We start from the raw sequence: 21,907 nt of genomic DNA on the forward strand, positions 1-21,907 counted from the left end.
AGTTGTGAATATTAGTAGATGAGACTCTTCAACAATGTAGTTTTCAACCTTTTTATTTTTTGACTGCTTACTATAGAAAATGGAAATATACACAAAGCAGACAGAATAGTACAGTGCACCTCCTGTGTCAATTATCCCTTCAGTAATTAATGATAGTCCACCATTCTCGAATTACCTGTATTCCTACTCACTCCTCATCCACTTAATCATTATTAGTATTTTCACATTTTTAAAGTTATATTGAAATATATGAAACTGTGTTGTTTTGACAAACCTACACACACTTATGAATATATAGAATATTTCCACCCCTCCAGAAAGTTTCCTGGTGTCTGTAATGGATCAATCAATTGCTTCCATCCCAGAAAACCACATTTTAAAACACTTTAGATTGTTTTTCCCTCTGCCTTTTGAAAAATACGTCAATTTATTTTGTATATATACTGAGGTCACATACACATACACAAAAACATGTATGTGCCCAGTATATATACATTTATTAATTATGCAAATATACCATTGTTATAAATTATTAGTACAGCTTAATTTCTTTCTTTCTTTCTCCCTCCCCCATTCCTTTTGTCTCTCTTTCCGTCCCTGTCTCTCTGCTTCCCCTTCCAAGTAGAATAGTAATTTCTTTCACAGTCCACTGTTAAGTGTCTTATTCCTGGGTGTGGGCACCCCACTTGAAGATTACTCTTTCAGGTATTTACTTGAAGGGACCTAGAGACAGAGACTGTAATTTCCTTTAAGATACTTCAATAATTACAATAAATTGTGTGTTAAATTCATGTTAGTTACAGTCATAGATTCTTCACTTCTACATCAACATTTGAGCTTGGAAACCAGACTTTATCTGGGTGATGAGGGGGTAATTTCATAAGTCTGTGAACTGAATTAACTTCTTGTCTGGGTCAGCGTTTGGTGGGTATGGCAGATTTAGAGTTCAGAGACTCATATGAAGACTATATAGGGAGGGAGGTGGTGAGAGGTGATATGTTAAAGCAAGAATCACACCCACACCGAATTGGGGAATGAATGGGAGACCTTGGTGTCTCCTGTCTTTTCCTAGTTTTGTGTCATCGGGCAAATCAAGTAACCCTTTTGTTACTCTGCTCCCTTGTCTAGAAAGTGAAGAAGTTTCGATAGGTGACTACACTTTTGCTTGATAAAATCTTGCTGTGAATAGGCATTTTCTATAATATATACTCTGAAAACTGAGTTCATGTGAAAGTGCTATTTGCAAAAGATCAAGTACAAATATCAGGGAATATATGATATTTTATAAAGGGGTGAGTTTTGTGACCTTATGTATACTTGTTTAATTTTATAGTGAATCTTTGATATTTTGCATTACCTTTTTTTTTTTTTAGCTTTGGTAGAAGTGGAAATTCATTCATTCCTACAGGGCCCCAATTCTGTTTATTGTAAAAAACATCAGTCGTTAAAATTTTTTAAGATGGGATGGGAAGCTTCGAAATGGGGACATTGATCTGAACAGAGTCTATATATTATGGGTTTAATTTTCTCATTTTGGGGGAGTCTGTGCCTTTTGTTGCTGCTGCTGCTTAGTTGCTGCAGTCGTGTCCGACTCTGTGTGACCCCATAGACGGCAGCCCACCAGGCTCCCCCTTCCCTGGGATTCTCCAGGCAAGAACACTGGAGTGGGTTGCCATAGTGAGAGAATAAAAGTGATTTAAAAAATTTCCCACTGTCGTTCCATTTTATCCATTATTCTAATTTTACGGTGTTGCATTTTCCTTCTTAACATGTGGTTAGTGCTGTTAATCCTACTGCTGTTTTAAAACCAGAGATCTTGAACAGAAATGAAAGAACAACTGGGTGATCCTCCCTGCCCTTCCTTCTCCTCAATACATTTGAAATAAATCCTGCTGCTGCTGCTGCTAAGTTGCTTCAGTCGTGTCCGACTCTGTGTGACCCCAGAGACGGCAGCCCATCAGGCTCCCCCATCCCTGGGATTCTCCAGGAAGAACATTGGAGTGGGTTGCCATTATATAAATCCTGGACCTTGGATAATCAATGTAGAAGTTTTTTTATAGAGTGTAAATTTACCCAGAGTCTGCCTATGTAAGGATGCAGATACATGATTCAATTCAGTTAGAAAAGCACATCAAGTTCTTCAGTAGACAGATGTTCAAATAATTGCATCACTGGTTTTCTCAAACTAGTTTCATCAAAACATTCCAGCACAGTGCAGTCTGTTAGGACCTTTCTAACTAACGTGTGAATTATGTTTTGTGACATCTCTTGTAGTGCAAAAATGTTTTTAAAAAGTGAAATAATTTGTTTTGTTTGACTTTCACAACTGCCATACAAACCTGGTTTTTTTGGTTTAGCTTATTTTATTCCAAAAGATCGTTAATTACTATAACAGGAAAGTGGGGCACTTGGATGATGTAGCTTTAATAACTGACTCCTGTTTGTCTGGCAAAGTCCTTGTGGCTCAGATGGTAAAGAGTCTGCAATGTGGGAGACCCCGGTTTGATCCCTGGGTTGGGAAGATACCCTGGGGAAGGAAATGGGGCAACCCACTCCAGTATTCTTGTCTGGAGAATTCCATGGACAGAGGAGCCTGGTGAGCTATAGTCCATGGGGTTGCAAAGAGTCAGACATGACTGAGTGACTAACACACACATAAGCCTATGGAATTTGATAATGATGAAATGTTTTGCAAACATTTCCCTGGTTTTAATAATGATAGATTGAAAAGCTAAAGTCAAGTGGGAATAAGTAGCCAGAATATGTTATATTTTATCTCTTCTAGAAAATTAATACAAGGATGGGATATTGATTTTGGCTTTCGATCAGTCATCTAAGAGTTGGATGTTCTATAGAAATAGAAAAGCTGTAACTCTGGACCTCTAGGAGCAAAACAATTGTTTTAAAAGACAGTGTATGGTTTTCCTTTTTTAAGATGTAAACTGCGCTTTATTTATTACTTTGATACTGGTCCAAACTATAATAATATCAGTCTTAGAGGAGGGAGATTTAAATTTCGAGAACTGGTTTGAAAGGGCAAAGTGAATGGATGGTGAAATATCGTCAGTGAATTAAAAAAAAAAATTGAAGATTTTTCAGCTTGCCTAGAACCTAAAATAAGTACCTCTTACCTATTTTCTGGATTTGTGGTGACAATTTTCCATCTCAGGAATTTTATTTGCCAGCTTAATTTCCTTTCTTGTTTATCATAAATTACCCTGACATGTAAATTTGAAGTGGCTGATGTTATTTCTTTGCTCACTTAAAATGGAAATGGCCAGGCAGAAGCACAGGCTAGATTTCCATTGCTCAGGTAGTTTGTCAGAAAAAAACTATTTTTTTTAGTAATTTATTTAGTTTATGACCTGAATTAACAGGGATAATTGAACTTGAACTGTGGTGTGAATGTTTTGTCCAGGTGTGATATTGTATTATCTTTGTAATGATGGACAGTTTACTTCAGCAATTGACATGGGTGATACATACACATTATGTAATGTCACGTTTGTATTTCTAATTTTCAGTGGATGTGGTGTGTTAGAAAAATTTTCAAAATTGCATCATCTCTGGATCCTAAGTGATCTTTTGTCTTACATGCCATTTTTTCCCCCTTAGAGCTCTCATTACCCTGGATTTTGATGGCATATATTTACAAAGTTTTATTGCCCTCCTGCTTAAATAATAAAGATGTTAAGCCCATCTTTTCAACATGCATGCCCTCCTCAGGAGATAACATTTCTTTTGCAGATTTCCCATAATTTTCATAGTAATTTTATGACTTGATGGTATTTTATATTAAGGGAAAGACTATGATAAATCCTGTTATTATATATAACTTATTTTTATGTACATTCTCTACCTCTCAAAAATATGAGACAAACAAAATTATGAGATGTCAACAATAAACATAATGTTTTTTTTTTTTTCCTGATATGTTTCTAAAGTAGATAATCTCAGCACTGGATTTGCTGGTCTGTGTGTAACATTCCAATAGGTTTGCTAATGCCTTTTGCTGAATCCTGCCTGCTGGCTTCCTATTCCTGCACTTACCAGGTTGCTCCCAGCACTAGGGGCTCTAGACATTCATTTTGCAATTCCTATGACGTGTGGTTTGGTCACCAAAGTCTCAAACTGTCTCCTCCTTTTTCTCTCTTTTTCCTGGTGACAGAGGGCCTACCTTCTGATGTCAGAGCCCCAGACAAATCCAAACCCTTCATTTTACTTCTCAGACTCAGACTAAAAACTAGTAGAGCAGTAGGCTGCTAAGGACAGAAACACACATCCTATAGAGAAGGCAGTGGCTGACACTCCACTGTTATGCTTTTTGTGATGGTCACCCCACTCCTGGACTGCTAGTATAAGCTCTCCCTCTCCTGTTTTTATCAGGGAATTAAGCATAATTATTTTTGAGAGCATCATTTTAATGTTTGTTGTGTAAAAAGGAACTTAAGAGAGTGATCAGTAAATATGATACTGCCTCATTATTTTCAATGTGTTAAAATGTTTACAGCAAATTGAAAACAAATTTTGTAATAATACCTAAAGTGTCTGCTTATTTTTTATGTCTACATAGAAGGTCTTCCTACCGAAGAAGTAAAAAATATTTTAGAGAAGGTATTATTGGAATGGAAGAATATATCACAGCGTTTGGAAGATCAGGCAAGAAAAATACAGCTGCAGGAAGATATTAATGCTTATTTCAAGCATCTTGATGAGCTCGAAAAGACCATAAAGACAAAAGAAGAGTGGGTAAAACACACTGCCTCTTCAGAATCTCCCCAGGAGTCCTTGCCAAGCTTGAAGGACGCCTATCAGGTAAAGACACAGCCATCCAGCACATGAAAGGGCTCTATGTCCAGTTCTGTATTTAAAGAAAGAAAGTGAAAGTGAAATAGCTCAGTCGTGTCCGACTCTTTGCGACACCGTGGACTGTAGCCCACCAGGCTCCTCCGCCCATGGGATTCTCCAGGCAAGAATACTGGAGTGGGTTGCCATTTCCTTCTCCAAGGGATCTTCCCGACCCAGGAATCGAACCTAGGTCTCCCGCATTTCAGGCAGACGCTTTAACCTCTGAGCTATAAAAGGAATTGAGAAAGGTAGTATTGAAGAATAGAAACACAGAGAATGGACTTATAGACACAAGGAGGGTAGGGCAGGGTTGGGCCAATCGAGAGAGTAGCACTGACATATATACACTGCTACTACTGCTGCTGCTGCTGCTGCTAAGTCGCTTCAGTCGTGTCCGACTCTGTGCAACCCCATAGACGGCAGCCCACTTAGGCTCCTCCGTCCCTGGGATTCTCCAGGCAAGAATACTGGAGTGGGTTGCCGTTTCCTTCTCCTACTGTGTGTAAAATAGCTAGTTCCCCGTGACTCAGTTGGTAAAGAATCTGCCTGCAGTGCGGGAGACCTGGGTTCAGTCCCTGGGTCTAGAAGATCCCCTGTAAGAGGGAATGGCAACTGACTCCAGTGTTCCTGCCTGGAGAATCCCTATGACAGAGAAACCTGGTGGGCTATCATGCGTAGCGTCTCAAAGAGTCGGACACAACTGATCAACTAGCACTTTGACTTGCACACAATAGCTACCTGAGTTTAGAACAGGAAGCTCAGCTCGGCGCTCTGTGATGACCAAGAAGGATGGGGTGGGGTGCGTTGGAGGGAGGCTCACAAGGGAGGGGATACATGTATACATTTAAAAAAAATAAAGAAGATGCTCCTTGTATCACATGCTTTCGGTAAACTCTGCTCTGATTGACTTTCTGTGAGGATGTTCATCCTCAGCGAGTTGTGTGATCACATTTTCTCTTCCTAGCGGGAGTTGACAAACCTCCGTAGCCTCCACCCCAGAATTGAAATGCTGCGTTCAAGCTGCTCAGCCTTGAAGTCTCGGCCTTTCGCCCCAGATTTTGTCCAGCAGGATTTAGAGAGCTTGGTGGGCCGGTACCAAGCCGTGCGACAGGGTTTAGAAGAGCGCCACCAACAGGTCGAGAACGGTAAACCCACTCTCTTGCGTTTTTCTATTAGATGATTCCACCATCTTGCGTTCTCAGTTTGACTTAACTTAAAAATTACTCCCAATATTTAAACCTGGAGAAGGAAATGGCAACCCACTCCAATATTCTTCCCTGGGAAATCCCATAGACAGAGGAGCCTGGTGGGCTGTAGTCCATGGGGTCGCAAAGAGTTGGACACGACTGAAGTGACATAGCATAGCATGCATTTAGACCTTCAGTACACTTGCTTGCTTTACACCAGCCTCACTGTATTTTCCTCTGTGCCTGCCACTGTTCCACTTCTTAAAGTACATTCAGACTATTTCCTGGATTCACACTTGCTTGTGAAAATGCCGACATCTTTCACATGCTATTCAGACTGTGTTAATGGGATATAATGATTTTTAAAGAGTTTTTTTTTTTTTTTAGGGTGTTGTTTCTCCCTTTCACGAAAGGAGGCCAGCTGATATCATTACTAACAGGGCTAAAAAGAATGCTTGCTTGCTCCTGTTTGCTCCAAATGGTTAAAGTTTTAGCAATACCATCTCCTCTTTTCAAAGAAAGTGTTCCTCTTTAAACATCGGAAACATTTTGAAGAATTTTTACCTTTGGATTAGGACTGGTCTGGGAAAGTTAATTCCTAAAGATCTTTAAAACTCATTCCTCATATATTATTTTCTCCTTGGCTTTTAAGTCAGGAATTGTGTTGCAGTATGTAATACTTTGGGAAAGGCATGCTAAAAAGCTACACATTTAACCATACCCTTCCTTGAGGCAATTGTAGGTTATGTAATGACGTGTAAGACTCTGTATGTGTGCGTGGTGAGTGATTGGGTCATGTTTCCTTTCTTTTGGAAAGGCATTTGGACACCATACTTCTGTTGACTGAACTCAGTTAATCTAGACTGTGAAGGGTTTGAGAGGACCTCCTATTCAATTTGCTGTTACGAAATAGGCTTTTATTTTTGACAAGAGCAGTTTAAATGTTTATTCTTACCTTTAAAACAATTGCTAAGTTTATTTGTTTTTGTTTTTGATTGTGGTAACATATACATAACATAAAACTTACCATTTAAACCATTTTAAAGTGTAGAGTTCAGGAGTGTAAAATATATTCACGTTGTTGTGCAACCCAGCCCCAGAACTTTTTCACTTTGTAAAACCGAAACTATATACCCGTTCAGCAGCAGCTCTTCATTTCCTCCTCCCCCCAGCCCCTGGCAGCCACCATTCTACTCTCTGTTTCCATGAGGTTGACAATTCTAGAAACCTCTCCTCAGTGGAATCAGACAGTTTTTCTTTTTTGTTGACTGCTTCATTTCACTTATCCTCAGAGTTCCTTTTTGTGGGTTGGGTATGTCAGAATTTCCTTCCTTTTGGAGGCTGAATAGTATTCTGTTTTCTGTAGACTTCATGTTTTGCTTATCTATTCATTTGTAGATGAGCGTTTGGGTTGTTTCCACCCTTCGGCTATTGTGACTAATACTTCTGGTTTCTTTTGCTGCTGGCTGGTCTCAGCTCTTTGTGCTTCATATGAGCTGGCTTCCTCTCCGCTCTAGTGTTGCTTGTCTGTAAATGTGACATCAGTGGCTGAAGTACCCATCCCTCCAGCTGGCTGGGGCAGCCATTATTTCTCAGGGTACCTGTGCGCCTGGCTGTGGTGTTCTGTACAGCGTCCACCGCTCTGCGGGTGGTGGTCTGTCTACACACTTGAACTTAGAGGATAACTGGCTGAGGGGATCTTTGTCTCCTTTTATTCTTTGTGTGGCTACTGGGGAAAAGGAGATTATATGAGACAAAAGGATCATTGTAGTACCGTCTTCAGAGAGACATTTCATCATGATGAAATGAAGAAAAATGATGGTGGGTTACTTAATATTTCAAGCATCAACATCCGCAGGAATGAAGTCACCACTGTCTGACTCTAAGAAATGCCAGTGGAGTGATTTATTTGATCTCTAAGAGAGACCCTTTGTAATTTTAATTATGGAGTTTAACTTCTTGTGTAATAGAATTCACCTATTATATATGAAGATTAACAATAGATATAGCAATATTAATTTCCTAACAATAGTTTCTCAAAGTGAGTACTTTTCCATGAACAGAACTGAAGAGCCGACCTGGACGTGCGTATTTGGAAACATTGAAAACACTGACAGATCTGCTAAATGACTCTGAAAGTAAGGCCCAGATGTCTTTGAATGTCTTGAATGATCTGGCAAAGGTGGAGAAGGCCCTCCAAGAAAAAAAGGTAATATATGTTTTAGGCCTAAGTGGTCTAGGTTCATTTCTAACATATATATTTTGAAATGTTTTTTAAAAATGTATTCATTTTGGTCAAAATTGATCAAACATTGCTTATATTTCTTGTAATTTGAGAGTTACTATAATTTAAGATCTCAAATACAAGATAGTTATTAAATGTTTTTAATAGAATTTGCGAAGTCACTTCTGTTGTGTCCAACTCTTTGCGACCCCATGGACCATAACCCGCCAGGCTTCTCTGTCCATGGGATTCTCCAGGCAAGAATACTGGAGCTGGTTGCCATTTCCTCCTCCAGGGATCTTCCCGACTCAGAGATCGAGCCTGTGGCTCTATGTCTCCTGCATTGGCAGGTGGGTTCTTTACCACTAGTGCCACCTGGGAAACCCTCTAATAGAATAAAAGCATATTTTCTCCTTCTATTGTGACTAGCTTAAAATTCTCAACCAGATAAAATATCTTTAATGAAATCAAGAATATCGATTGTGTTCTTTTTCTGTGTTGATTGAAAATGCTTCCCTGGTCACTTAGAGCATGTGTCTGCACTATTTCATCAGATATAACTGATTCCCCATCGAGCCTTGCACACTGGGCCCTCATTGGGCCTGTTGTTCTGTTAGTTTTTAGTGCAGAGAATGTTGGATTGGCCAAAAAGTTTGTTCAGGTGTTCCATAAGATATTACAGGAAAACCCAAATGAACTTTTGGCCAACCCAATATATGGTCTTGAAACCACACACAACTTATATAGGGAAAGCTATGACTTTTTTGATTATACTTACTGGTTTTTCATGGGACTTCCCTGGTGTTTCAGTGGTAAAGAATCTGCCAGCAATGCAGGAGATGCAGCAGATGTGGATTTGATCCCCCAATCTGGAAGATCCTTTGGAGGAGGGAATGACAGGTCACTCCAGTATTCTTGCCTGGGAAACCCATGGCCACAAAGATTCAGTCCGTGGGGTCTCAAAGAGTTGGACATGACTGAAGCGACTGGGCACATTCTTTTTTCATGAGTTTTTCACAATTCTTTTTTGATCAAATTCTCTTTAAAAAGTGATTTTGACTGTTTATAACCATTATTATTGAATATCTTCACAGATAGATTATATGAGTATTTTTAATCTTGAACTCTGTTTTCCAGGCTCTTGATGAAATCCTGGTGAATCAAAAACCTACCTTACATAAACTTGCAGAAGAAACAAAGGCTTTGGAGAAAAATGTTTCTCCAGATATAGAAAAAACGTATAAGCAAGAATTTGATGATGTTCAAGGAAAGTGGAACAAACTGAAGGTCAAGGTTTCCAAAGATCTGCATTTGCTTGAAGAAATTACCCCAAAACTCAGAACTTTTGAGGTAAATCTAAAGGCCACTAGGGCGTTTAGTTTATTACAGAGTAAAGTAGTAATTGTTAGTAAATATCTATTATTTGAGCAGTTTGCATTCTTTCTGGTCCCATGTTTGTTAATGTACTTAAGATGGGATATAAAATTCCAACCAAAGACATACTTTTAGTGGTGCTGGAAAACACATTTATCTCCTTTTGCCTGGCAAAAAGGTTTATTGGTAGCAGTAAACTGGACCTTGCAGATAAGAGAAAATTGCTTAAAATTGTCAAAATAATGTTTCAGAGATGAGCCCGCATGAAATAGCTGGTGCTTAGATTGCAGTGGAGACTCGGTTAGAGTGGTAGAAGTTGCCTGGATAGTAGCAGATAGCTGAGTTCTTGAAGCTGATCCGTTAAGATTTCAGACATTTTTAGACCTTTGAAAAACCTGAACTAGGCTACTAACAACCAGTATCAGATTGGGAAAGCAGGTGATTTGAGGGACATGAAAATTCGGCAAAGTGAAAGTGAAAGCCGACTCTTTGCTACCTCATGAACTATACAGTCCATGGAATTCTCCAGGCCAGAATATTGGAGTGGGTAGCCTTCTCCAGGGGATCTTCCCAACCCAGGGATCGAACCCAGGTCTCCTGCATTGCACGCGGATTCTTTGCCAGATGAGTTGCAAGGGAAGCCCAAGAATACTGGAGTGGGTAGCCTATCTACTCAGCAGGCGATCTTCCTGACCCAGGAATCAAACAGGAGTCTCCTGCATTGCAGGTGGCTTCTTTACCAACTGAGGTATTCAGAAACAAGATCCTTTGTTCCATCTGAAAATGTTGGCAGATAGAAAGTTCCAGAGGAAAGTATAATGTGAGGATATAAGGAGAAACTGGTCAAGGTCCATGTCAGATGGGACAGTCAGGATTTAACGTTTCACCTGCAAGGAGGATGAAGAAGGGAAGTAATGAAGGTCGGGTAGAGAAGGATGAACCTCTCTACCTTCTCACCTTGTAGGCAAGGTTGGGATGAAGGATGACCTGATTACACTCTCTTTGTAGCCCACTCCTTGCTTCCTTTGTGGCTCAGCTGGTAAAGAATCTGTCTATAATGCAGGAGACCTGAGTTCGATCTCTGGGTTGGGAAGATCCCCTGGAGAAGGGAAAGGCTACCCACTCCAGTATTCTTGCCTGGAGAATTCCATGGACTATATAGTCTATGGGGTCATGAAAAGTAGGACACAACAGAGGGATTTTCACTTTCACTTTTAGTGCCTCTTTACCTCGGTCTTTTGTGGTTTATTTTCTCTACTGATGTATCCAAGGTATACTTCTCATATAGTGCCTGGCACAGAGAAGACACGCAGTGATATTTTTCAGTGAATGAAATGAGATTAGTAATATGAGATTTAGATGTGCACATATATATATATATATTTAGAGATGTTTTTTATACATATACTTATATATATGAGAATTTTTATAAAAGTTGTTTCAAAGAAAGTGGAAATATTGAAATGAAGACAAAACTTACGAAAATGATGTTTTAAAAATTAGAATCAGAGCATGTGGTAGAAGCTGGTAGGCGATATCGTCTAGGGCAGGATCCAGGAAGATGAGCAAGAGAGGGGATCACTGAAATGTGAGGGAAGCTGTTTGACACACAAACTAATGGACAGATCCAAGGCATGACAGGAGAATAAGGATGGCAGGGGCTCTGTGTGTGTGGTCGTAGTGGAAGGAATTAGTTTTCTTGAAGTGTAAGCTGTAGTTCTACACTGAGATCTCATTCGAACAATCCATTAATTTTGAAGAGGAGTGTGTTTTTCTGTAGTTCAGTGTTTTTGGCTTATTTAAATTTGTGAGTGGATCCACTTGCCTTTGTGTGTGTGTGTGTGTGGGCGTGCATGTTAGTTGCTCAGTAGTGTTAGACTCTTTGCGAACCTCATCGCAGCCCTCCAGTCTCCTCTGTCCGTGCAATTCTCCAAGCAAGGATACTAGAGTGGGTAGCCATTCCTTTCTCCAGGAGATCTTCCAGAACCAGGGATTGAACCCAGGTACCTGCTTTGCAGGCAAATTCTTTCCTGTCTGAGCCACCAGTCTTCAATTGTCATTCTTATCAATATTAAAAACCACAATTACTCTTATTTGTGATTTTAAATTTTTGTTATGTTCCAAGTATTGGATTATCAGTGGTTCTCAACCATGGGTAAATTTCCCCCCAGAAGGACATGTTTTTAACGTTTGGAGACATTTTTTGTTATCACAACTATAGGGAAAGGGTAGGTTCTGTTGGCAACTTAGTGGGTAGAGGCCATGGTTACAGCTGATGCACAGGACAGCCCACACAGCAGAAGAATTTTCTGGTCCAGACATCATCAGGGCCAAGGTTGAACAATGCTGGTTAAAGTATTTCCTATCTTTTCAAAAGATCATTGCTTTATTTTCATAAATTCTGAGATGTAGTTAGGAAAATTTACAGGCGAAGATTAACCCAAGGGTTAATCTCTTCTGACTTCCTGATGTGTTATTTTCAGTTCAGTTCAGTTCAGTTGCTCAGTCGTGTCCGACTCTTTGCGACCCCATGAATCGCAGCACACCAGGCCTCCCTGTCCATCACCAACTCCCGGAGTTCACCCAGACTCACGTCCATCAAATCAGTGATGCCATCCAGCCATCTCATCCTCTGTTGTCCCCTTCTCCTTCTGCCCCCAATCCCTCCCAGCATCAGAGTCTTTTCCAGTGAGTCAACTCTTCGCATGAGGTGGCCAAAGTACTGGAGTTTCAGTTTTAGCATCAGTCCTTCCGAAGAACACCCAGGGCTAATCTCCTTTAGAAGGGACTGGTTGGATTTCCTTGCAGTCCAAGGGACTCTCAAGAGTCTTCTCCAACACCACAGTTCAAAAGCATCAATTCTTTGGCGCTCAGCCTTCTTCACAGTCCATCTCTCACATCGATACATGACCACTGGAAAAACCATAGGCTTGACTAGATGGACCTTTGTTGGCAAAGTAATGTCTCTGCTTTTGAATATGCTGTCTAGGCTGGTCATAACTTTTTTTCCAAGGAGTAAGCGTCTTTTAATTTCATGGCTGCAGTCACCATCTGCAGTGATTTTGGAGCCCATAAAAATAAAGTCTGACACTGTTTCCACTGTTTCCCCATCTATTTCCCATGAAGTGATGGGACTGGATGCCATGATCTTCGTTTTCTGAATGTTGAGCTTTAAGCCAACTTTTTCACTCTCCACTTTCACTTTCATCAAGAGGCTTTTTAGTTCCTCTTCACTTTCTGCCATAAGGGTGGTATCATGTGCATATCTGAGGTTATTGATATTTCTCCTGGCAATCTTGATTCTAGCTTGTGCTTCTTCCAGCCCAGCGTTTCTCATGATGTACTCTGCATAGAAGTTAAATAAACAGGGTGACAATATACAGCCTTGACGAACTCCTTTTCCTATTTGGAACCAGTCTGTTGTTGTTATTTTAGGGTTAGCTAAATGCATGCCAATATTTTAATATGGAATTTAAAGTGAATAAGTATTCCTCCAGAACACAAAAGAGAGTTCTAGAATTCTGTCATTGCAAATCCAGGCCAAATGGAGCATATGCCAACTTTTCTTTTTCTTAAGTTGTTCAGTTGTGTCTGACTCTTTGTGACCCCATGGACTGCAGCCTGCCAGGCTCCTCTATCCATGGAATTCTCCAGGCAAGAATACTGGAGTGAGTAGCCCTTCCTTTCTCCAGGGGATCTTCTCAACATAGGGATTGAACCCAGGTCTCCTGCATTGCAAGCAAATTCTTTACGGTCTGAGCCACCAGGGAAGCCCAGTTGGAGCATACGCCAACTTTATTTCCACTAAAAATGTCTCACTCACTTCAAGCACATGTGTCTGGATACTTAGATTTTTTGGTTGTTTTGTGTTACATTAACAGATTTTAATGTGAATTACAAATTTTTAATTTACTTTTTGTGTCCTAACTGTAAGACTGTTGGCGATGTCTGTATTCCCTAGACATGCAGCTTCTTTATTGAAATATATGTTTCTTCAGTTCTAAAAAACATTTTGCTCCTATATTTGCTTTGAATGAATTGCTTGTTATTTAACTACTCACAATTCACTTAGGAAAACTTTTACTTTTTCCCTAAAGATAATTGCAATAAATATTCACTTGTAGATTAAAGTTGTTTTTCCTTTTTTACTGACCTGGTGTCTTTTTCTAGGCATTCAAGTTCTATTTTGTCTTTAAGGCATGAAGTACTCTAGGTTTTCGATTCACTGCCAATTTATGATGATGTTTCTTAGGAACAAAGTGGTTGACTTGTTTATTTTTCAAATGCATTTTAAACTGTGTAAGAAATACATACATACTGCTCATTGAAGACATTGAGTAATAGAGACGGAGAATGAGCACTGAGAAGTTCCCTTTCTTTCCCAATGAGCTTCCCTGGTGGCTCAAATGGTAAAGAATCTGCCTGCAATGCAGGAGATCCAGGTTCAACCCCTGGGTTGGGATCTCCTGCAGAAGGAATTGGCAACCCACTTCAGGACTCTTGTGTGAAGAATTCCGTGGACAGAAAAGCCTGGCAGGCTACAGTTCATGGGTTTGCAAAGAGTTGGATGTGACTGAGTGACCAGCTTTCACTTTTCTTCCCCAATACCATTTCCTTTCCTGGGAGCAGTGAACAGTAACAGCGATCCTTGCTGGAGATAAACATACTCAAAGTAAGAAAGAAAAGTTCATGAATATGACTAATTCTAATAATTTTCCCCCTTACTAACAGAACCAAGTGATACTGGGACTCCATGAGGGACTGCATTGATACTCCCAGTATTACTTGTATCTCAGTATCACGTCTATTTAAATAGATGGTATACAAATGCATGAATATGGATTAGAGTATCAATTTCACTACTTAAAATAGTAATGCTTTTTATTGACACAGCACATTTAAACTTTGAGAGTATTTTCAAAGCTGTGTACTTATAGTTTCCCTACCATCCCTTCAATACTTGTAAGGTGATCTTGGTATCTTTTTATGTGCCAATTTTAATTTTCTGTTATTTGTTGGCAAATAGTGTTTTTCTTACATGCCTGCCTTTCACATATCTACATGGCTGGTTTCTTTTATATAGATAGTGGTGGGGCCAGCATTGTTATTCACAGTGTCATGTTCAAATATGTTTGTAAATTCTTTAAATCTATTTTTTGCCAAATTAATGATCTCAATTCTTGTACTTAAAATGTAGACTGGTGCTTTAAAAAAACTCTCACAGAAAGTCCTACCACTCTTTCCAGGCAGCAAAATATTTTAAAACATATAAAAAGTTTTACTATTGATTTTACTGACATGAGTTTCTTATGAATTATGGGGATTAAATGTTATAAAGTCCTAAGACACTGCTATCACCAGCAGTAATATCTTTGAGTTCAGGGGCTGCAAGTGTATTTCCTATGGTTTCCTTCATCCTGTTCAAGATCCCCTGTAGCATGTCATGGGCCTCCCAAGTGGCGCTAGTGGTAAAGAACCCGCCTGCCAATACAGGTGACTTAAGAGATGTGGGTTTGATCCCTGGGTCAGGAAGATCCCCTGGAGGAAGGGATGGCAACCCACTCCAGTATTCTTGCCTGGGAAATCCCATGGACAGAGGGGCCTTATGGCTACAGTCCATAGAGTCCCACAGGGCTGGACACAGCACCTCCAAGTCATGAAACTGTCCTCAAGGCCCACACAAACTCTCATATTTACCACCCTCCTCTTTGCACCTTCTCTTTTGCCCCTTCTGTTCAGAGACTGTTCTGTAACCTGATGCCCCGATAATCCCACTACCATTTAAATCTGACTCCTGCTTGCAGCCTCTTCTCTCTTGGATTCACTGTCGCACTAATACCAGAATTGTGTTTCTGGAAAGCGTCTGGTTGTCTTTGCCATGATAATACAAAGTGCTCTCAAGCATCTCATATCTCCTGCCCTCTCCTTGCTCTCGAGCTCTGCCTGCATCTTCTCCTGTGAGCTGTGTCGGGTGGGGAGACGGTGTAGTGGGTCACAAAGAACACAGCGGACGATTGCCCTTTTCCGGAAAAGTCACTTACTTGCTAGGAATTTACAGCCTCCTTTTCTCGGTTCATCCTTAAAGGAGATGCTTCTATGGGCAGTCTTTGGTCTTATTCACCATCACACTCACAGCTAATTATTACTTCCTCCACTACATGTTGTTTACACCTTCACAATTACCCAATCTCAGGCCACCTTTTATTAAGGCTGAGACCTGTATGTCTGTCCTTTGCCACGGCGTCAGCTTTTTGAGCATAGAAACCTTGTCTGGCATGTAGCAGGCAAGTGGATGTGAATGGCTCTGCTTTGCAGGTGCCTGCAGGCATAATACGCGTTCATACCTCTCTAGTGAGGTTGGATCTGTTATAAAGTCTAAATGCCTGGGTGTCCTTGGCAGGACACCCGTGTAGTCACACCCTCCCTTCAACTGATGGAAAAAGACGCACACTGAACACTCTGTGTATTCTCACCCGGAGTGCGGAAGGGCACGTGCTGGAGCTCCGAAATAAGAGAACCGGGTTTAGAAATTACTCTGGAACACATTTCAGGGTGAAAACCCGATGGTAAACGTTTTCTAAAAGTAATGTGCTGTGTAACTGATTTAATTCTTTCTAGGTAACACGTAACTGATAGAATGATCTCATAGGGGTTTTTTTTCTTCTCCTCATTGTGAATGCGTTTTACTGCAATCCAGGAAATACTGGTGCTTTTTGGATCTTAAAGTTAAGAATTCCATTGGTTTCAGATTAATAAATGCAGTAGCAGTGTCACTGCTGGCCTTCTCTACTAAGTGAGGGAGCACTGAGAGTGTTTTGAGGTTAATGAATATAAATCAAAGAAAACAGAAACATACTGCCCTAAGTTGCTGTTTTAAATTTGGTTTCACAACTCTTCTTGCCTATGGCTTGGGTTAGATATTGGCTATTTAAAAAGCTGTGGACGTTCCAACAGATGGGGGAGGAACAAGATAAAATGCCAAGAATTTCACTGTAAATAAAATCTTGGGTGGCAGTTGTGTACCTTGGAATCTTACTGTCGTCTGTCCAGAGAGACCAGGCTTCAGATTTCCTCCATCCCTGGTTCAGGGGCTGGGGTGTGGGAGATGGACGTGTAGGCTTAATGGAATTGTTTTTATGACCTCACATTCCTCTTCTGTGACCCAGCAGCAGGTGTTGCTCAGCCAAAGTGCTTACAGATCAGTGCTTTTGAGCCGTGGTGGTCAGTGCAGCATTTTGACCCCTTCAAACTGGAGTATTTGATACTTTGGTTTTCATAACTTCCGCATTAGTCATTTTATATTTCACTGAGAATTTATGAGTATAAATAGGAATGAGAAATGGTTACCTTCGATTAGTGTTTATAGTGTGTTTCTGCATGTGAAATAATAACATTCATTTTAGAAATTTACTAGGATTTAAACAATTTTTTTTGTTATGCTTTAAAGAACTGAAGTCCCTCCAATGAAGAGAGAACATTAGAAATTGCCCCGTTTAAGTATCTCTCTTTATCTCTATTTATCTATTCCTATATTCATTCTGCAAGTGGATAGAGAGGGTAAAAAAAAATTAAATACACATTAGTGTACATTAGAAACTCATAAAGGCATCAGCTGAGTGATTGTTAAATGGACAGAGAAACACTGTTCATTTGAGCGTTTTCACTTTCTTTGTAACCTCTTATCTGTACAGTTCACTTAAAGATGAGCAGATTTCGGTGTTTTTTAAAAGCACAGGAAACATCTGCTACAAGTGGACTAAGACAGTTATTTTTCTTCTAGGGAAAGAGGAGATATTGGAAGGCTTCTCCATCTTTCAGGTTTAGCTGCACACAAGTCGCTGCTGTAGTGATCTTAGTGACCTCATAACCTTTCCCACACAGTACAGCCACCGGGTAGAGAGGCCTTGTGCAGCTGCTGTTATCAGGCCCCTTTCTTTTGGGCCTTTTCTCATGTACTTGGGTTCCTTCTGCTGAGCTGAATTCAGCCAGGTCTGGTGAGAAAGATCATAAGCAGCAGTCCTTTCACACAGTCACTTTGAGCAGTTATAGGATGGACCCAGCATTGATGTTGACAGCAGTTGAGCTCTTTACACTGCTGCTTATGCAGATATGTCTTCACCCTTGCTGCTGGTTCTGCCAAGTGTCTGTTGGGAACAGACACCAGAACCCAAAGGGGTAATTCTATTGTGGGCTTAACCTTGGTAATAAGGCGCTTGATTTTGTAGGTCTGAGTAATAATAGCTACCATTTACTGCAAACCTACTCTGTACCAGAGCCAATCTAAACCATCTCTGTTTTTCAGTATAGTCAGGCAAAGTAGTTGTTATTATTCCTGTTTTATAGGTGAGCTATGGAAGCTCCCAGAAGAGAAACTGAGAAGTTTCTCAAGGTCTCGTGGCTGGTTAGGTGCTGAGCTAGGTAGTCAGACCTTGGTCTTTCTTTTCAAAGGTCACACTGCCTTAGAACTGAGCATGGTCAGGATTACCTGCAGGACTTTTAGAAGTGAAAACAGCTTTCGGATTCCTCTCTGTTCCCTTTGTTATCACTGGGATGATCCATTGGTCTCCATGGGTTGTTGGTGTCTGTTGCTTCCCTCTTCCTTTTTTCTCATGTTTAACTGTACAAGGGGGCTTCTCAGGTGGCTCAGTGGTAAAGAATCTGCATGCCAATGCAGGAGCCACAGGAGATGCTGGTTTGTCCCTGGGTCAGGAAGATCTGCTGGAGAAGGGCATGGTAACCCACTCCAGTATTCTTGCTTGGAGAATAATACCATGGACAGAGGAGCTTGGCGGACTGAAGTCCGTGGGATCTCAAAGAGTCCTACACGACTGAGTGACTGAGCATGCACACATGTAACTGTAAGAAGAGGAATGGGTGTGTGTATGTGAATTGTGTGTGCTTACCAAGGGTCTGTGTGTATCTGAAGGAGGAAGAGAAGAAAGAGGTTGATGGCACAGGACTTCCCTTTCTGTACCAATGGCAGGGATCACTCAGGCTGCTCACTTCAGTCAAGGCTGATTGTGGTTAAAACCTCCATATAAATTTCAAAAATTCTTGGCCCGGGAGACTATCAATTTTCCTTACTCCAAACTCGATTTAATGAATTGCCCAGTTACACAGCTGTAATGCTGCCTTGAATTCTTAAAAAGTTCAGACTAGAGATTAACAGTGCAAAAAGTGGTAACAAATTAAGTGAACAGTTTAAAAAGGCCCTCATGAACTCTATAGATGTATTTATACTTTCCTTTTGCAGTTTTTATCTTTTGCACACCCCACCCTACCCTGCCCTGACTTTATCTTCCTAAGCAGTCTTCTTGGATAAGACCCATGAATGCTGAAGCCAGCCCAAAAGAAGAGAGATGTCACCGATTGAAAATATTATCAGAGTAGCATGGATGTATGAGAAGAGTGACAGAAACAGGCTAAAGAGCAGAGGGAAAGGAAGCTTGGGGAAAGAGCTCAGTGTGACTGAAAGGGCTTTCAAAGCTGTGCTTGGGACAAGGAGAATGAGAAATGCTTGCTCCGGGTGGTATAATATGAATAGAGGAGACAGAAAGGCTCGGCCACATAAGCCCTCTTTGCTTCCCATCTTCATCAGAGAATGACCTTGCAAGCTGGAAAGTGGAGAATGGTCATTACTGAGAGTGCATTAGAGCCTGAATTATGAGTTAGATGGAAAAACCACGCAGTCCTTCTGATGCCTAAATCTACATCCCCAGTAATGTGGTGTTTTACCCATGATCTCAAGGTCGCATTATGCGACTTGTGAGGAAATTACCAGGACAATGGAGATGGGTGAATGTCTTAAATAAAGGGGAGATGAGTGAATGTCCTAAATAAGGGCGAACATTCTTTTCTAGAAGCTAAGGACCTGCACTAAGCTTGATGTCAATTCCTGGCAAAGCTGTAGATAAATGATTGACCAGAGACCTTACCTGTGCTTAGGAAAGAGTGTGGTGGTCCCCAGGAATCAGCATGGATACCACTCAGAAGCCTTGTCCAGACCTCATTTCTTTAAGTACTGCTTTCTTTTATTTATTTTTTGGAGGAGGATACTAGATTATTAGATATACAGATTCATAGTCTCACATTTCATGTGTGCTCATTTAGCTTAAATAGTGCTCACAGACTATCATTATGGGTAAAGCTTCATTTCAGTAAAGTATTTGGGAACATCCCTTAAAACCTAAGTGGAATGCTACTTAGATGCTATCCCATGTTTTGAAAACTAAGCCGAGAAGTTTGTTGGCTAATGAACGAGGTGATGTGCTCATGGGGGGATGCTCAGGAAGGCACTGTAACTGGCTTTATTTTTCACCTGGGAAAGAACCCCCAAACCCAACCAAACAACAACAACAAAAAACCCAAGCCAACAGAAGAACAATGCCTCACTGTCAGATTGCAGATAAGAGAAAGCTGGGAAGAGCAGCTGATAAGAAAGTGGAGAGACTAAAAATTCAAATCATTCTGTTGGCTTTTTTAAGTAGTATTGTTCAATATTGTTGATATTTGTAAATTTCAAGTTCTGAATTTATTACAGAAATTAATTAAACAATATAGGGTAGGGAAAATATCCTTTTGAGGTCATTATGGAAATTTTGGAGTTTTAGCTAACCATAATATTATGAATAATATATATCTATAAAAATTTTTGTAAAGGAAACAAAATGCAACTCTACAATAAGAAAAATAAAACAAAAAAAATTTAGATGACATTTTCTGAATTTACTAACTATAACTGAAATACCACTTAGGTTCCCTCTTTGTCATTCATTCCAGTATTTTAAGGATGAGAGTAATTGGTTCTTTATGGCATACTTTAAATATGTTAAAAAGTTGATGTAATTACCAGAGCATGTTGATCAGAGTGTTGAGAACAGTATCTGAGTATCATGTTCCAGAGACATTACAGCATGAATTATGAGTTTATAACCACTAAAAGACTAAGGGAAGACATAGTGGCTGCTTTCCAGCCTGAAGGTTATTTTTGAATAAGATAGTTAATTTATCTCCATTCCTGGAGAGGAGGGAGGAACAAGAAACAAATAATTGAGGAAGGTACAAGGAAAGGAACAAGTCGTACTGACCAGTGATGAATGGGCACCTGGAAAGAAATGACCGTCACTTTAATGTAGTTTTGGAGCTGAAGTTGGACCTAGTTATTTGCATTCTTTAAGGTCCAGTTCCAATGTTACTACGTCTCTGAAGTCTCATTCTTTCTGCAAAATGTTTGCTTTCTCATTTCCCCAGCACCACACGCAGGAACTGGATAACAGTGAGTGCTTAGTAAGTGCTGGATGAAGGCATGGCGCTGGGTAGTGGACCATACGGGGTTCTTAGATAACAAAGCACCAGTAACAGAACTAAGAGCAGTGTACTGGACTCCCTCCACTGTGCTGTTTTTCAAATCCTGCTTTGAGTAGCTAACTTAAGGAGAAAATAGTGCTAAATTATATAAGAATGAGAGATTTTTTTAAGCTGATTATACCTAGAAAAGCATTTCTCCCTTTAATTTGAATTTTTAATCTTAGATATAGCTCATTATTAAGCAAGATAGCTTTGTTCACTGGAGGACATTTTGAAATTTTTAGAATGATCACCAAGATATCATCTCATGAGGATTTTAGGCGACAATGAAGGAAATAATTATTTTCAATGTTGGAAGTTTTTTTTTTTTAAAGAAAATAAATGAAAATGATGCTATCAAAGTTTTGAAAAGTTGCCTTTTCTCCTGTAGCAGTAGATCTTGAGATGTAGTAGGTTGAATGTCACTGAGTAATATCCCCCTTTGTTATTGTGTTTGATCTAGGCTGATTCGAAAGTCATTGAGAAGTGGATGGATGGTGTGAAAGACTTCTTAATGAAAGAGCAGGCTGTCCAAGGAGATGCCGAAGGGCTCCAAAGACAGCTTGACCAATGCTCTGTGAGTTCTGCTGATCTGGGGAATCTGCTGTAATAAATAAAATTTTCTTCTTCCTCTATTATTTGCTGCTTTTATTAAAATTGTAAGAATATGGCATGACAATAAACCTAGATAAAATATGTTTCAATATAAACCTGTTTTTTGACTTTGTAGCTAGTCAAAGAATGACTTATAGTTCACGTTTCTATTTTTGGCTGTGATTATAAAGTTTTTAAAAAAGTATTTATTTTATATTGGAACATAGTTGCAGATGTACAGCAAAGTGATTCAGTTATACATATATCTATCTCTTTTTCAGATTCTTTTCCCACATAGGTTATTACAGAATAAATTTTGGATGGAGAATACAAG

General features: G+C 40.0%; 1 protein-coding gene across 1 annotated transcript in view; it reads left to right on the top strand.

Annotated features, from left to right (window-relative positions):
* Positions 1-21,907, top strand: part of UTRN (utrophin) — a 558,671-nt gene that overhangs the window by 163,048 nt on the left and 373,716 nt on the right. The window contains exons 20-24 of the mRNA XM_010851494.1: positions 4,574-4,815; positions 5,813-5,993; positions 8,099-8,244; positions 9,397-9,609; positions 21,443-21,556. Coding sequence (XP_010849796.1) covers positions 4,574-4,815; positions 5,813-5,993; positions 8,099-8,244; positions 9,397-9,609; positions 21,443-21,556 — 896 coding nt within the window. The remainder of the gene's footprint in view (positions 1-4,573; positions 4,816-5,812; positions 5,994-8,098; positions 8,245-9,396; positions 9,610-21,442; positions 21,557-21,907) is intronic.

Source organism: Bison bison, unplaced genomic scaffold, assembly GCF_000754665.1.
Source record: "Bison bison bison isolate TAMUID 2011002044 unplaced genomic scaffold, Bison_UMD1.0 scf7180017864303, whole genome shotgun sequence".
Taxonomy (NCBI): Eukaryota; Metazoa; Chordata; class Mammalia; order Artiodactyla; family Bovidae; genus Bison; species Bison bison.